Source organism: Brassica rapa, chromosome A09 (genome assembly GCF_000309985.2).
Source record: "Brassica rapa cultivar Chiifu-401-42 chromosome A09, CAAS_Brap_v3.01, whole genome shotgun sequence".
In the NCBI taxonomy this organism is placed as follows: domain Eukaryota; kingdom Viridiplantae; phylum Streptophyta; class Magnoliopsida; order Brassicales; family Brassicaceae; genus Brassica; species Brassica rapa.
Genome location: NC_024803.2, coordinates 27615324 through 27633628, shown reverse-complemented (window position 1 = coordinate 27633628; position 18305 = coordinate 27615324). Strand labels below are relative to the sequence as shown.

General features: G+C 30.9%; 1 protein-coding gene across 1 annotated transcript; it reads left to right on the top strand.

Moving 5' to 3' along the window:
- Positions 1-6731: 6731 nt before the first annotated feature.
- On the top strand, positions 6732-18072 carry LOC103840429 (probable 9-cis-epoxycarotenoid dioxygenase NCED5, chloroplastic). The gene has a single exon (XM_033281368.1). It carries the CDS (start codon positions 14748-14750, stop codon positions 16512-16514), a length of 1767 nt encoding a protein of 588 aa, XP_033137259.1. The 5' UTR covers positions 6732-14747; the 3' UTR covers positions 16515-18072.
- Positions 18073-18305: the final 233 nt, after the last annotated feature.

Genomic DNA, 18305 nt, shown 5'->3' with positions numbered 1-18305 from the left:
GATATTAATGATTTAAATTTTTTGTTACGTCCAATATACAAATGTTAATAAAATCATATGAGTAGAAAATATCAATAATAAATATTTATATTAAAATATACTATATATTTATGTCAATATAATTGAAATATAATTATATACCATACAAATAAATAAAATGATTATTTTGATTTATTTACCATAAATATATTGTAAATAAACAAGAGGTATTGTTTTTGATTTATGTGATTACTATAATCTCCTATATGTTAATTGAGAAACAATTGATTACTCTATCGAGTGTAAGATTTTATTAATTAATATTGTTCGAAAATTTTACAAGAGACCGATACAACTAAGATTTATTTAGACATTATTGAAATCACCTAGCGAGAATATGGATTGAACAACAAATTTGTTTTCCTAACCATAACCCCTTTCTATTCGTCAGAACACTCACAAAGAATATTTGGAAGTCTCGATTGATAATCTGAAATGGTAACGCTTTTTTAAGTTCGAGCCATTTTTTTTTCTTAAATGGGTCTAGAAATTTTTAATGATTAACAAAATGGGCCACATACATAGAGAATTGTGATTTGGTTTAAAAATTGTTGCATGCCCAAAATCAATATGAGTCATCATCATTTTCGTTTAAAATTTTGTCACAATAAAAATATAGGGTTGGGCAAAAAATCTGAATCCAAAAAATCAAACCAAGGCCGATCCAAAGAATAGTACTGAGCTTTAACCAAAATTGGTTAGATATCCGAATGGATTCAAAATTTTGGTATCTAGAGTACTGGAACCGAACCCGATCCAAAACGTAATATTTTAGGTATCCGAATATATCCGAACAAGATTTATATACTTAAATATATTAATTATTTTTTAATTTAATATCTAAAAGAATATACAAATTATATAAGACATTTTTAAGTTGTCCAAAATACTTGGAAATATGTACAAATAGTTATTAGTACATGTTTAAAATAACTAAACAATACTTGTAATACCTAAAATACTTAAAATATCTGTTGATTTATTATCCAAATATTTAAGCTAAACCAATTTTTATGTTAAGTTTAAGTATTTTGGCATACATTATTCAAATTTATATATTGTATATTATTTTTATTCTTAGATTTTGAAAAATTTAAAGTATATATGAAATTTAGTTTTTGAAAAAAAAAATGGGTTATTCTGAACTCAATCGTGAACCAAATCCGTAAAGATCCGAACTGAACCAAACCCTCAAGAATCTGAATTCAATCAAATAGTACTCGAATATCCACCTCTAATATTTAAGTACAATATATATTTTTTTAAAAATCACTCAGCGCAGGATGCGTGTCATCATTTAGTATGTATACTAGGTGACCGGACCGCACCCTGTGCGGGCATAAGAACATGATCGGTCTGCACCCTGTGTTCTCTCTCGGCCCGTACCTCACGAGAGGGAACACAGTAACGTCAGTATGAAGAGGCATATATTGTGTGTATGTATAATTGCAATGTCACAAAATATTTTGTGTGTTTACGAAGATACTTTCATTCAAAAAATAGAATAAATAGTGTATAGTTTTAGAAGTAACAGATTTTATATTATCATTAATTAGAATTGTATTGTATATTTTTCGTAATTCTTTATTTTAGGTGAATAATATTATTTTTCCATAAATAATAAACAAACATTTATGTAGACATATTAAAAGAAAATATAATAAAAATCAAAATATTATCCATAAATAATATAAATTATGAAGTACATTTCTCGATAAAGAAAGCAAATTCAATTAGAAACTTGCAAAAACTTAAATAAATTTTGTAAGCAATTTGACAGGTTAACATTATTTGATAGATTTATAAATTTCTAAATTTTATTGAACATGAAATAATATTAAATTGACATACCGTCATTGGTCTCCTAACTCATCACAACCCATCTAGCAAATACAAAAAATAAATAATTGCAACAGTTTATTCATTTTAAAATCTGTATTTGAAAAAAAAAAGTAGATTAAAATTACGTACCGTGACTACAAAATATTCTGAAAAACTTGTTTGTAGACAACATTCAATATTTTTGTCTGCGACTTCCCTTCTTTACCAGTTATTAGGATTTTTAATCCAAATCTCGACTTAACTCTTGAAAGTGAAACTTTGCCTTGCATTTTGTAAGTATTTTATAAATTATTTTAAAATTATGATAAATTTATTCTTTAAATAATGATAAATAATTTAAAAATAATATTAATAAACATTTTTGGATTTTGTAATATTTAAAATAGTTATTATATAATTATATTCGAACATAATTCATCAAGTAGAGTATAAAACTATTATAATTATCTTATATAAAATTTCGTTCATTGTATTTTATAGTTTATAAATATTAAAAGTAATAAATAAAACATTATTAATCTTTCTATAATACTTTCCAAGGTAAAGTGAGTGGCAGAGTCGATGAAAGTGGATGGCAGAGTCGATTCATCAAGTAGCATATAATACTTCCAAGGTAAAGTGGGTGGCAGAGTCGATGAAAGATGAGGAGCCTTTGCGTCTAAACACATTTTTCTTAGCATACAAGCAGCATCGTCGTAATACCTTAAGAGTATGAGATGAAAGATTTGTGAATAATACTTTAAAGAATGAAAAGAAAATGTTTGTATTTTAAGACCTTGGGTGTCTCATATATATATATACAGTCGATTTATTTCTCATATTAATGACGAACAATATTTTGCACAATAAATAATAAAATCGTTTAAAGAAAGATATTAAATGTGTATTGTCAAAAAATGATTTGCATATGATATGATTTTAACTTGCGCAAGTAATCCATATTAGAAAGGTAAGTTATTAAAAACAAACAACCTAATTAGAAACATTAAAATATTTTGTAAGCAATGTAATAAATATGATATCAACATGCGCAAGTTTACCGTTTGAATAATAAGGAAATTTTTAATATTTGTTTTAATTCTAAATCTTGTCCAAGGGTAAACTAAATCGATAATATTTAATGATTTCAACTTACGCAAGTAATCCATATTGTGAATAAGTGATTTGCATATTTAATGATTTCAACTTGCACAAGTAATCCATATTAGAAAGGTAAGTTATTAAAAACAATTTTTGTAAATAAGTTATTTGCATATTTAATGATTTCAACTTGCGCAAGTAATCTATATTAGAAATGTAAGTTATTAAAAACAAACAACCTAATTAGTAGGGGTGGGCACTTTACCCGATATCCGAAGTGGCACCCGAACCCGATCCGAAAATGCATGTCAAGTTTTTTATTTAAAAAATTAACAAAAAATTACATCCAATTTTTTTTAAAAAATAACTAAATTAATGTCTTTTTAGTTTTAAATTTTTATGTCTAAATCTATTAACCATTCAATCTATTAAAAATAAAAAATTAGTTAACTGAAAGTTATATTTTTAAATATAAGAAACTTGAGAAATGAAAATTTTAATTTTTTTTTCCAAAATCTAAATATCCGAACTCGATCTGAAATAACTGAGTCCGAACTAAAAATACCCGAACCCGACCCGAAGTACAGAAATACCCGAACGGGTTCTACACCTCTATACCGAAATACTCGAAAATCCAAAATACCCGACCCGAACCCGAACGCCCACCCCTACTAATTAGAAACATTATAATATTTTCTAACCAAATGTAATTAATATGATATCAACATGCGCAAGTTTACTGTTTGAATAATAAGGAAAGTTTTTAATATTTGTCTTAGTTTTAAATCTTGTCCAATGCTAAACTAAATCGATAATTATTATCCCCTAGCTATATATGGGCTTAACGAAATCGGCAATAGTTTTGGGCTTGTCTACATAAGCGATTGATTAAAATAAATAAAAATTAAAATTAAAAAAAATCGACCAATAGAATTATAACAATTTTTCTGAGAAGCTCTATATTAATGCCATGTCAGCAGAAATCACTAAAGTGACTTCTCTTTTAATGTATGGGAGGATTGTATATGTGTCGTAATTCTTTATTTAGGTGAATAATATTATTTTTCTATAAATAATAAAAAAAGATTTATGTAGACATATTAAAAGAAAATATAAAAAAATCAAAATATTATCCATAAATAATATAAATTATGAAGTACATTTCTCGATAAAGAAAGCAAATTCAATTAGAAACGTGCAAAAAATTAAATATATTTTGTAAGCAATTTGACGGGTTAACATTATTTGATAGATTTATAAATTTCTAAATTAAATTGACATACCGTCATCGGTCTCCTAACTCATCACAACCCATCTGGCAAATACAAAAAATAAATAATTGTAACAGTTTATATATTTTAAATTTGTATTTGAAAAAAAAGTAGATTAAAATTACGTACCGTGACTACGGAATATTCTGAAATTTTTTTTGTAGACAACATTCAATGTTTTTGTCTTCGGCTTCCCTTCTTTACCAGTTATTAGGATTTTTAATCCAGATCCCGATTTAACTCTTGAAAGTGCAACTTTGCCTTGCATTTTGTAAGCATTTTATAAATTATTTTAAAATTATGATAAATTTATTTTTTAAACAACGATAAATAATTTAAAAATAATATTAATAAACATTTTTGAATTTTGTAATATATAAAATAGTTATTATATAAGTATATTCGAACACAGTTCATCAAGTAGAGGATAAAACTATTATAATTATCTTATATAAAATTTCGTTCATTTTATTTTATAGGTTATAAATATTAAAAGTAATAAATAAAACATTATTAATCTTTCATTAATTTTGAGAATAGTTTCCATAAATTGTTATTTGTAATATTCGTTAGATTATATGGCAAGTGATATTAAACGTCAATAAGTTAAACAATTCTTCCATATTTGGAAAACATATATATATATATATATATATAACAGTGACAAATTAAATGGTAAAGTATGTAAACACCTGTTTTCTACCAGCGTGAGTTAGAACACCGCCGTATTTAAGAATCATAAGGGCCTCTACAGGTCTTTATTCTTCGCATTCACCATCCCACTTCAGCGGCTTCAGTTAAACCTTCCTGTATATCCCTGAGAAATTTCCTCCCTGTGCCATTCCAAAAGGTTCTCTGCTGTGTGAAAATGATCTCATGAATTAAATAAAAAATGCATAATGCTAGCTTACTTATAAGATAGTATATTCAACAAAAAAAATGATATAAGATAGTATTACTAAATGATACTATGTAATACTTTCCCGGACAATATTCAACAAAGAGGGAAAAAGTACTAAAGAACCTCTTCAAGAACTTTCTTTAAATACGCCTAGCTTCTCAGCATGTTCAATCAAGGTTTTCTGGATCACTATCACTCTCACGACCTGGTCTACATATAAAAAAAGGAAGACCATATTGTCGTTACCAGTATTCAACACAAGGAAAAGATAGACCAAACATGCTTTTTGGGGACAAGACACAAAGAGTTGAGTTCAGGGTTCTAAAGATGAGGAGCCTTTGCGTCTAAACACATTTTTCTTAGCACACAAACAGCATTGTCGTAATACCTTAATAGTATGAGAGGAGAGATTTGTGAATAATACTTTAAAGAATGAAAAGAGAAAGTTTGTATTTTAAGACCTTGGGTGTCTCCTATATATATATAGTCGATTTATTCTCATATTAATGATTTTAATATTTTGCACAATAAATAATAAAATCGTTTAAAGAAAGATATTAAATGTGTATTGTCAAAAAATGATTTGCATATGATATGATTTTAACTTGCGCAAGTAATCCATATTAGAAAGGTAAGTTATTAAAAACAAACAACCTAATTTGAAACATTAAAATATTTTGTAAGCAATATAATAAATATGATATCAACATGCGCAAGTTTACCGTTTGAATAATAAGGAAAGTTTTTAATATTTGTCTTAATTCTAAATCTTGCCCAAGGGTAAACTAAATCGATAAAATTTAATGTATTCAACTTGCGCAAGTAATCCATATTGTGAATAAGTGATTTGCATATTTAATGATTTCAACTTGCGCAAGTAATCTATATTAAAAAGGTAAGTTATTAAAAACAAATTTTGTCAATAAGTTATTTGCATATTTAATGATTTCAACTTGCGCAAGTAATTCATATTAGAAAGGTAAGTTATTAAAAACAAACAACCTAATTAGTAGGGGTGGACAGTTTACCCGATATCCGAAGTGGCACCCGAACCCGATCCGAAAAACCCAAACTGAAATCCGAACCGAAGTAGCAAAATACCCGAACGGGTATTGAATAAGGAGAGATTGGATACCCGAACCCGAATGGATATCCGAAGATAACCGAACATATGTATAATTAACCTTATATTTTTAGTTTACATCTCTCATTTTATATAAAATATTTATATTGATACTACACATACTTAAAGTTCATATGATATACATACAATTACGAAAAAATGATTTGCTACTCACTTAAAATGCATGTCAAGTTTTTTATTTAAAAAATTAATAAAAAGTTACATCCGAAATTTAAAAAAAATAACTAAATTAATGCATTTTTAGTTTTAAAATGTTATGTCCAAATATATTAACTATTCAATCTATTAAAAATAAAAAATTAGTTAACTGAAAGTTATATTTTTAAATATAAGAAACTTGAGAAATGAAAATTTTAATTTTTTTTTTCAAAATCTAAATATCTGAACCATATCCGAAATAACCGAATCCGAACTAAAAATACCCGAACCCGACCCGAAGTACAAAAATACCCGAACGGGTTCTACACCTCTATACCGAAATACCCGACCCGAACCCGAACGGGTACCCAAAGCTAAACTAAATCGATAATTATTATCCCCTAGCTATATATGGGCTTAACGAAATCGACAATAGTTTTGGGCTTGTCTACATAAGCGATTGATTAAAATAAATGAAAAAGAAAAATTCAAAAAAACCAACCAATAGAATTATAACGTTTTTCGTGAAAAGCTCTATATGAGTGCCACCTCAGCAGAAATCACTAAAGTGACTTCTCTTTTAATGTATAGGGGGATATTATATATAATAATCTCTAATATTTTGCTTATATATTAGCAAAAGTCTAGCTGAAAATATGGATTTATGATATAGATTACCATATTCTATGAATATATGATTATCTTGCTTTCTCCGGAGATCTGTGTTCTGGACGAATCTTTGAAATATATGCAAGTATATATTCTTTAAAACTAATATAAAAAGAGGATGCTACTAATCAGTATGTGATTATGACTATTGCTTGGTAGGTATAGTCGACCGTTGGTAGTTTTTTCGTGAGTTCCTCACCACCATAGGATTCGATTCTCTCGATTATTTGTTTGGACAAAAGCACATATTGATTTGAGATAATATTTTCGCCAAAACATTAAAACATTTTTTATATCCTCGATCACTCAATCATACATAATTTACGTATTATCAAATTCAAAATATCAGTGAATGGTCATGAAAAGATCTGCATAAAGATCATTCCATGTGCCAATTGTATCCAGTTTCTGAATTTTCTTGAATACATGCATGTATATGTCGGATTCTTATATCTTTATTTTAATGATTTTGCCTCTCCAAAGTAGTAGTAGATATAGACATAAGATCTTTCTAATGAGAAGTTGCAATGATAAGTTGGTGAAATTTAACCTTTTGTACCAATTTAGTCTTCATAGCCATATGTGCAGTCCATGTGGCTAACCGAATTCCCTTATATTTGTTGTGTTTTGGTGCTCACCATGTGCTAATATTTGGCCATCATCTAACGTTTTGTGTATATTTAATAAGGGATTTAATAAGGGGCACAACAAAGTTTTCATTGTATTTTTTCTTTCAGCTGGGGGCACTTATATATACAGTATAACCTCTCTAAATTAATATATACTAAAAATTACTATAAAATAATATAATTTTATTATTTCAAATTGAGTTTTTGATTCAACTAATATATCAATAAATTAATATCTTTATAAATTAATAAAAAATTATAGTTTTGGTGTAGTTCTGGCATTATTAATTTATTGAGGTTTCACTGTATATATATTTACAGCATTTGTTAAAAAAAAATTAAAAATTAGTTGGGGGCACGTGCCCCCTCCCCCCGTACGCTATGCACTCCGTCCACCCTAGGAAAAGGAGAAATTAGGTTCAATAACATCAAGAAAAATATAATTCACTATCTAACTAAAATTTCACCATTTCTCATGCTTTCTCTTCCTATCTTTTTCTTTCCCTCTCTCTCTCAAAATCTATTTTTTTTTTTTTTGTTATTCTACCAATAAACCCTTGTTCAAACCAACAAACTTAATTATTCTTTAGCAAGAAAAAACTTAATCATTTCAAATCTAAAAATAAAAATGTAATATTTTAACTTTTTGACGTGGTTTTATTTTAATTACAAAAAGAATGAAATTGAAAAACTTAATTATATGCATAATTGTTCCGGACCTAGTCAAAAAAAAAATCAGCATGTTCAAAATATATCAGCCGTGGGAATTAGGATTCTATAAGAGGTAACGTTACAAGCAAATAAAATCCTTTAATTGCGGCTGGTCTAGGATCATTTATTTGTACTATAAATCAAAAGGGTTTAGAGATACTAGACCAACAGAAACTAGACTATCAATAACATCTCATAAACTATAGGCTATAGCTGAAATGTTTGTAGTTGCAAGAGTTCTCTCGTTTTTAGTTAAGAAAAAAAAGAGTTCTCTGGTTTAAATGATACTTGTTATATATAAAGATGTTAGAAGTCATGTGTTGCAAAATATTTAAAGCCATGTGTTCTGTCGATCTAAGCTCGTATAACATGAAATATTTTGGAACCTAAGTATATGCTATCACAGCACATCCGCCAAAGTAACTAGTTGTGGATCCAATAAGATGTACCAAAGTAATTACAAGGTCTAGACTGCTGAGTTGGAGAGGTAACCGCGATATAATAAGTAGTATTCAATCATCAATGCCTTGGAGGATCAATGGATCAGAGACAATGGTGAACCTAACAAACTCTACAAGACATCCACTATGAATTAAAACGTTAAAGCTCAAAAAAAAAAAACTGTCATAAGGCACTAAGGAAAGAGTGGAAGATGCCTGAAACACACAACTTTGGAGAAACATAGTACATTTTGTCTCCAAACGCTGAAGCCACTTGTTGGATTGCACAATTCTCACCAATGAGAATTGCTTTTACTTTGAAAGCCAATTTGGCCAATTAGATCTCTCGATTTCTTACTAGTTGTTAGCCCTATCTTTTTCAAGACAATATATGATTTCAAACTGTGGTTCTTAATTAATTTAACTACATACAATCACTAAGTAACCCTAAAAATAAAAAGAATTTTGAAAAGGTATTTCATTCCACTAATTATTTATAATGGCAAAAAGTCTGATTTTCTATAGATCACGAGAATAAATCTGAATTTTATGTTAGAATTCATCCGTTTACTTAAAAGGGTATTTCATTCCAGTGGACTAGATAGTTAATTATATGTTCAGATTTTTTGAGAATGACCAACTATTTACATATAACAAAACGAAAGTAGATTTTTTTTTTTTTTTTGCTTAACAACGAAAGTAGAATTATTACGTTTTACCATTGAGTATTCGCATGATCATGAGTCAACACTCGATATATAATCATGTAATTGAATAGAGAGGGTCGAGTGTTCGAGAATAGAGCAAGTCATTACGAAACACACAATAACATCAATAATGAGTGAAAAAAAATAAAAGAGAATAACCCTAAATTATATCATATATAAACTACAACGTGCAACCAGCTTTTCAGAGTTGCTCTCAAGTCCACCTAAATTGGAGTGATTGGCCATTGGCAGGCACTGTCAAGCAGTACTAAAGCAAATTTTAAAGCTTCTCTGATCACGGTTTTGATCTGTCATCTTGGTCATCCATCAAGAGGACAAGCTGTGTAAACAACTTGCATTTATCTCTTATATGAATATAAATATTTTGGAGTTGCTTCAATCGGTGTAAAACGGAGAAATGTTCAATTATTTCCACTGTTATGGTTGTCAAAAAAAAAAAAATCCCACTGTTATGAACTTACCATTATTTTATACATTTTTTACATAGATCTCTTTCATATATTATTTCATAACATTTTCCACAACTGTACATATTATTATATTTTTTTCTTTTATGCGTAAAGGATTTTTCATCTTTATTGCATCACGGTGATTTGAGACCTGCAATAATGATTAATAGAATAAAACCTTGGATGGAGTTTTTTTTAGATCTTATAAGAACAACCCCAATGAAAATTTCTTTATCTAAAGTTCTAAAAATACATATATATGTATGTTATATATAAATATTAATATTAATATTCAGTTGGATTTTCCGTAAAGCTTAGCTATTCACAACTAAATACTAATATTTATATATATATACACATATATGTATTTTTAGAGAGAGCATGATTAACCATAGTCTCTTAGCCAGGATTCTTAACTCATGATTTGACATTTGTTTTTGCTATTTTATACTTTTCGGCTAGAAGACGGCTCTTATATCTCTTATTTAATAGACAGTTCTTAGTTTTTTTTAGTTAAAATCCTCAATTAAGAGACTGGGGTTAATCTTGATCTTAGGTAGAAAAAATCTCATTAGAGTTGTTCTAAGAATCGGAGAGTTATCAAATGCTTATATATGTAGCGAGTGGATATCGTACAAGTCTTCCTACTTTTACCAAATTCGAGTATAGTTATGTTTTTATCCAAACTAAGAACTCACGGGAATTAAATCAAGTACAAATTACCTCTTGCCAACCCAAAAATTGACCCTACACATGAACTTTAAATCTAATGAAATGTGCTGCAACGACAGCTTTAAAACACCTACTTGCACCAGGACACATGCATGTCTACATATTTGTATGCATGCATATGTATGTATCAACGTACATACACTTGCATATTTCGCTCTCTTGTCAGTTCATGATCAGATCGTGTAGCTTCATGATCAGAATGTGACACACCATGTCTGCATCTGCATATGATAAGATAGGATTACAAGTGACTCAGGACTCATGTGGACATGATTGGTTACTCTATGCACATATGCATATGCGTGATGATCTTGTATATGTACTTGTGTTCCCATTTACGCTTGCATGCATCCATTTGAATGATATTTTACAAGATTTGGTAGAGAACGTAATCAGCATTATAAACACGAATTTTGTTATATAACCCCGTGCTAACTATAGAAAAGCGGAATTTTCTTGCATTCAAAACGTTCATATTGATCAATCATGATTGAAATCGTTGTGCGAAGAGTCTACCATGTTAATTATCTCAGTTAATTGAGCGAGTTTTTTCAATTACTCGATTACAATAAATTAGTTATAAAAGAACCTCTTATGTTATATGGGATCGTTAAACAATTTGTATACCCATTATATGAGATAAGAAGAGAACGTATTAGCCTATTAGATATATAACGATGAGTTTTTGTATATGATATAATACAATAACGTAATGTCATGAAATATAGCGAGTGTTTAGAAATAACAAAACATTTGTAAAAAACACGTTGAATCCATGTTATTTTACAGAAAAGAAAACACATGTAATAAATGAAGCAACTAGTTACAACATTGGTATCTGTCATTTTAGTAAAAAAGATAGTAAAATATGGTTTTTTGACTAAATATGGTTATCTAGTGCATAATATCACTATACATCATAATTGTTAAATATAATTATTATAGACAAAAGAGAAACAAGGAGTAGGCAAGAAGGGAAAGGTAGGACAAGAGTGTTGATATAAGACATGAACATTAATCTCACAACCTATTCATCAGCACACCCCTGCTGTCTCATCTTATTATAAGTTTCCTCAATGTACGAATAACAAAATTCTATTACATCCCAAAATTGATATTATTTTTTTAACCAAAGAAGCCCGAAAACATAAACGAATATCCAAGAAATCACCCATGTAATTATAGTTGCTGATATACTATAGATATCCACTATACAAACAACTATCCAACCATGTAAAAATCATCTCTTATGTAAAAATTTAAAAAGATTCACAGAAATGATGTCAGAATAAGAGCCGAAAGTCATAATTATATTGGTTACGCAGAAACTTATTTCAACATTCATAAATATATATATGTATGTAGATGTTTAGTAAGAGATTGACAAAAGTGGATATGTAAATGGAAATTAAGGTTAGAAAGTGCGACACCAGATTCATGCACCCATCTTTTTATGACTTTTGGTCGTCTCTATTGTTCTGTACATAAACACTTTCATATATAGGCAAAACACACAATTGACGATATGATATAAAAGTACATTTTGAGAAAGATTAATTGTTAAACTAATGTGAAGTGGTTCTTGCATTTCAACCAAAATAATATATAAATAGACGTTGGTTTTAAAATTTGAAGGAAAAAGGAAAAGAAATAGACCCAAAGACCGAACTAGTCACGTCGAAATTGAGTCGAGTGGACCCAAGATTGCAAGTCTTGTTTTCTATTTCTTCTGCTACGGCCCACCTGCCCAACACAATTTCACGTGGACCGACCAAATTTATAAAGAGTATCTACATACATTATAAAATAAATAAATTAACGGAACTTTCCTACACGTCCTTTTCTCATTCATTGTAAATTTCTTAGTCGATGGATCCGGTTCCGGTTGATACGTTTGATTACTTTATTGGTAATCTTTTGTATTTCACTATTAATTTGCTTTACCAAATTCCCAAATTCTCAACTTATCGTCTTGTAACTGGGAGATCAGTGGAGATTGGTTGTTCGTTATTTCCAGTTCTTGACAAAGAATCCCTCTGTCCTCAAAAAGACTCTCATGTAACATAACAATTTTAGAAAAAAAAAACAATGTCGTGTCACACGCAACTGAAGAATCATCCTAATCAGTCTATATCGATGGATGACTTCCTGATGAAAATTTAAACCTAAACATTTCCGGTGAAAGACAGAGTTTTGCATGTCAAGTCAGGATCATTGATGTGTTGCACATACAGCAAAACCAATTCGATATTGCATGTGCGACTTTGAGATTAGTTCAAGAAGCGTAATGTCAAAATATTTTATTACCTTAGAAATTTCAATTTTTGTACATGTAGTGTTATCTTTATAGACTATTTCCCTAAGATAATATTATTTCTGGTACCAATTCATGGTAAACTTTTCTGAATAAGACTTAGGATAGTATAATCATTAGTAATTTTTATATACTATGTTGGATCTCATGCTCAGTGCAAAACTATAGCAAATCTCTTATGATGAAGACAGAACCAACCCACCATTTGCAACATATGGTCGACCTACTAATTGAATCAACCGAGCTCCACAATTTGGGATACTCATTACTATAGTAAAAACAGATAGAGAGAAAGTGAACATATGTTTCAGTAAAAGAATCAGTTTGAATCTTACTATAATGATTAGACCATTTTACTACGTACCTAGGTTGTTATGGATCTAAACGTTATACATTAAATATTCTCTATCGTTGTATTTTAATATTGAAAGTGTACGGTTCTAATTAATCTTCACAAGTTATCATGCTAGTGAAACTTTCGAGCTTTTTTCATATGCAGAAAATCAGAAAGGCATCTGAGTTATCGTATGTTGCGTGTTAATTGACTATATGTGGTTTGTGTTACAGACAATCAAATCTATTTGTCATAAACCAATATATTTTGTGTGAATTTAGGAATTTTGTAGCAAAATCAATACAGTATTTTCTGAAAAGATACATTGACGTAACATCACGTGCATGGTTAAGGTAATAATTTGAGGATATATTTTTCTCGATAATTTTGATAGTTAATATTAATATTTACCAAAATTTGTTGCAGTTTAAAAAAAAACATCAAATTTGTTGCATACGCAAAATAAGACAATTGACTGCAAAAACAAATAACTAAAAATATACGAAAGGCCTATAAACACCTGCCAACCACAGAAGATAGAGGAGACACCTGACAAACGTACCGAGAACCATTGGCAAAAGGCTGAAGAAGGGACGATCAAAGTCCAAAAGAGTAGCGTGAGACCAGCTTACGGAACCTAAATCAGGCGAAAACTTGGAACCTTTAAAACCCTTCATTACAAAGGAAACCGCAATACTACCGCGTCACAAGTCCAAAACATCATTAGCATCGACTAGACCAAAACAACGCCGACAATACCCTCAAAAACCCTAAACCAACTGCATAGGAGAAGAGAGTCAGAGCTGTGTGAACTGCATAGCTTACACTAACCAGAACCCACTACCATCTTCAAAAAGGGGAAACAAGTAGGAAAATCCAGTTTTGTCTTGATATTTTCTTGGAAAAATCCAGTTCTTGAGAGGAAACCAGCAATTCTGAACGACATAAAGTTACTGACGTGAGAAGGACCACCAGAATATGTAGTCAACCAAAAAGGCTATGATCCCTCTTAGGGTAATAAATTAATTTACCATGAAGATTCTTGACTATATGCAGTATTGTTCAGTATGTAACTCTTGATACATCAGAATGTAATTATGTCAAAAACTGATTGGTGTTAAAAATGTCTATTCAGTTGGAGTCAAATAAAAAAAGTATATAATAACATAGTATTTCATATTTTAATATGCGATTACTTTTCCTTATTTTTATGTAGAAAAAACATTATTATATTTGATTTTCTTAGTCCAACCTCAGAAGAAAGTCTATATATACTCAACCTCTCTCACTCCCGATTTCTCAAAATCTCTCAACTCTCTTTCTCCCATGGCTTCTTCTTACATAATATCACCAAACACAGCCAAACTCAATCTCTCCTTTGCACCGTCAGATCTCGATGCTCCTTCACCGTCATCCTCCGTTAGTTACACCAACACCAAGTCCAGACGCCGTAAATTCTCAACAAACTCCGTCACAGACTCTCCGGCTTTATTATTCCCAAACTACCCTTCGCCAAAGCCCATAATTCTGGAAAAGGACACTTCTCACTGGAATCCTCTCCAACGCGCCGCGTCCGCCGCTTTCGACTTCGCCGAGGCCGCATTACTCTCTCGCGAGCGTTCTCAGCCTCTTCCTAAAACCGTTGATCCTCGCCATCAGATCTCCGGTAACTACGCTCCGGTGCCGGAGCAATCCGTTAAATCATCACTCTCCGTTACCGGGAAAATCCCTGACTGCATTGACGGCGTTTATTTACGTAACGGCGCTAATCCACTCTTCGAGCCAGTCTCTGGTCATCACCTCTTCGACGGAGACGGCATGGTTCACGCCGTTAAAATCACTAACGGAGACGCGAGTTACTCGTGCCGGTTTACCGAAACCGAGAGATTGGTTCAGGAGAAACGTCTTGGTTCTCCGATTTTCCCTAAAGCCATAGGCGAGCTACACGGTCACACCGGTATCGCTCGGTTGATGCTATTTTACGCACGTGGTTTATTCGGTTTATTAAATCACCGTAATGGAACCGGAGTCGCTAACGCCGGTTTGGTTTATTTCCACGACCGGTTATTAGCAATGTCTGAAGACGATCTCCCTTACCAAGTTCGCGTTACCGATGATGGCGATCTCGAGACCGTCGGAAGATTCGACTTCGACGGACAGTTAAACTCCGCCATGATCGCTCACCCTAAAATTGACCCTGAAACGAAGGAGCTATTTGCGTTGAGCTACGACGTCGTTAAGAAACCGTACCTTAAATACTTCAGATTCTCGCCGGAAGGGGAGAAGTCGCCGGACGTTGAGATTCCTCTCGCGAGTCCGACGATGATGCACGATTTCGCGATCACAGAGAATTTCGTGGTGATTCCCGATCAACAAGTTGTGTTTAAGCTCGCCGACATGTTTCTTGGGAAATCACCGGTTAAGTACGACGGAGAGAAAGTCTCCCGGTTTGGTATTTTGCCGAAAAACGCCGAGGACGCGTCGGAGATGATCTGGGTCGAGTCTCCGGACACTTTCTGTTTCCACTTGTGGAACGCTTGGGAGTCGCCGGAGACTGATGAGGTTGTTGTGATCGGATCTTGTATGACTCCGGCGGATTCCATCTTCAACGAGTGTGATGAGCAGCTCAACAGTGTTTTATCTGAAATCCGGTTAAATCTCAAAACCGGAAAATCCACACGAAGAACTATAATTCCCGGTTCGGTTCAGATGAATCTTGAAGCTGGTATGGTGAACCGGAATTTTCTAGGGAGGAAAACCCGGTACGCGTACCTAGCCATAGCCGAACCGTGGCCTAAAGTATCCGGATTCGCTAAAGTGGATCTTTCAACCGGAGAAGTCAAAAATCATTTTTACGGTGATAAAAAATACGGAGGTGAACCTTTTTTCTTACCCAGAGGGTTAGAATCTGACGGAGAAGATGACGGTTACATTATGTCGTTTGTGCACGACGAGGAGGGTTGGAAATCGGAGCTTCAGATTGTTAACGCCGTTACGTTGGAACTGGAAGCAACCATTAAGTTGCCATCAAGAGTACCGTATGGTTTTCACGGCACCTTCGTGAATTCGGCTGATATGTTAAACCAGGCTTAAGATGCAGTAAACCGAAACAGGTCATGGTTGGTTTACTGTGCATAGGGAATTTTTAATTTTTTTTGTGTGGGAACAAATACTAGTTTTTAAAGCAGGGCGGCAGAAGCCAGCTTGAAGCTAGTGTAAGTAGAATTTTTGTGAGCTCAGCTGCTTTCTGCTGCATTTTTATGTACTAAAATGAATATTTTTTGTTAATAATCATTAATGCCTTTCTCAGTATATTTTGTAAAATCATTGATAAATAAATAATTTAATTTGGAATCATCGATAGTTCAATACTAGTGATCATCAATACCTTTCCCTGTTCTAATATTGTGTAAAATCTTTGATATATATAACAGTTTCACTGAAAATATTTTTAATATTTCGTGTGTGATTGAAAGGTAATATAGACTAAAATTTTGCTCTAGATCAATATTTTACTTTTGATTAGATTAAACTAAAAATTACCAATCAAGTAGAATATAATTTTTCATTATTTTGTGGTGTATTGTATATAAACATGAAAATACATCAAATTTTATTTTGGTAATGACTGTTTGTCACGTTAGTTATAATTAGGTGATTCTCTCGGATTCATGCACTAATAAAAATATTAATAAAATAAAAATATTATTATAATTGATTAACATTTTTTTTAATTATTTTATAGTTTATGTGCATAATTTATATCAATAAAATTATATTTTAATTAGATATGTGATTTTAGATATTTAATATCTATTCGCTTTGGTTATCATTTAAGTATATTAAATTGCTTCTACATACTACTTAGAGATGTAGTTCGGACTTTTGGATCAGTTAATGTTCATGTTTTTGGGGGTTTTTGATATTTTGGTTAGTAAAAACTATCTACCATATTAACCCGGCGCTTGTAGCATGGTGGTAAAGGGTTCACGGTTGTAAATTCTACCACCTAGGTTCGTATTTCGGCACCCATCGATTAAAATGGATGAAAAAGATGGTCTTCAAGGATACCTTCGGCGGGCTCTCTGGCTTAGCTCCGGTGGACGGTCTTTAAGCGCTAATCAAGACGGTCTTTAGGCGCTAGTCGGGTCTCTCTCAAGGGCATCCGGATACCATGATCATAAAAAAACTATCTACCATATTAATAACACATCTACTTTAGTTTAGTGCAGTTTATATACTATCGATTTTGGTTTATTCGGTTTTATATAAAAAATATAGCTATATTTATATGTTATATATTCTAAGAAATTTATTTTATATGATTAAGAATCAGATTTATTGAAACATAAAGATATCTTCACTACTCTATAGTTCGAATAGAATATTTTTCTGTTTTAATTAACAATTGAGAAATAATTAGTAAGAGCAAAAAGTTAATAATTATGATAACTTTCATATAAAAAAAAGTTTTAAATATCGTCATAATATTATTAAAAACTAAATTTTAGCACAATGATCTGTCAACAAAAGTTATATTTTATTTAGTTTGATAAAAATGAGAAAACCAAAATAACTTTAAACTTAAAACAAAAAGAATTACAAAAATCACCGGTTTAATGAAGATCATATCAATAAAATAAATTATGTATATATTATTAGTTATATACAATTTACATATAAATATACTACTATAACCTAATTAATCAGCTTGTTCGGTTTATTCGATTAATATACTGAACCATTTTTATATATTACAGTTTCTTAAAAATAACATGCATTTGATTTTGGTTTATTTGGTATTACCAAAGACACACTGTTTTTTTTTTCTGTTTCATTTCGGTTTTACCGGATTGAACATCCCTAATTCTATTTCTCCGAATT

Bases quoted from the DNA above. Each gene is read 5' to 3' on its own strand.
- LOC103840429 (XM_033281368.1), top strand. From the start codon at position 14,748: ATGGCTTCTTCTTACATAATATCACCAAACACAGCCAAACTCAATCTC.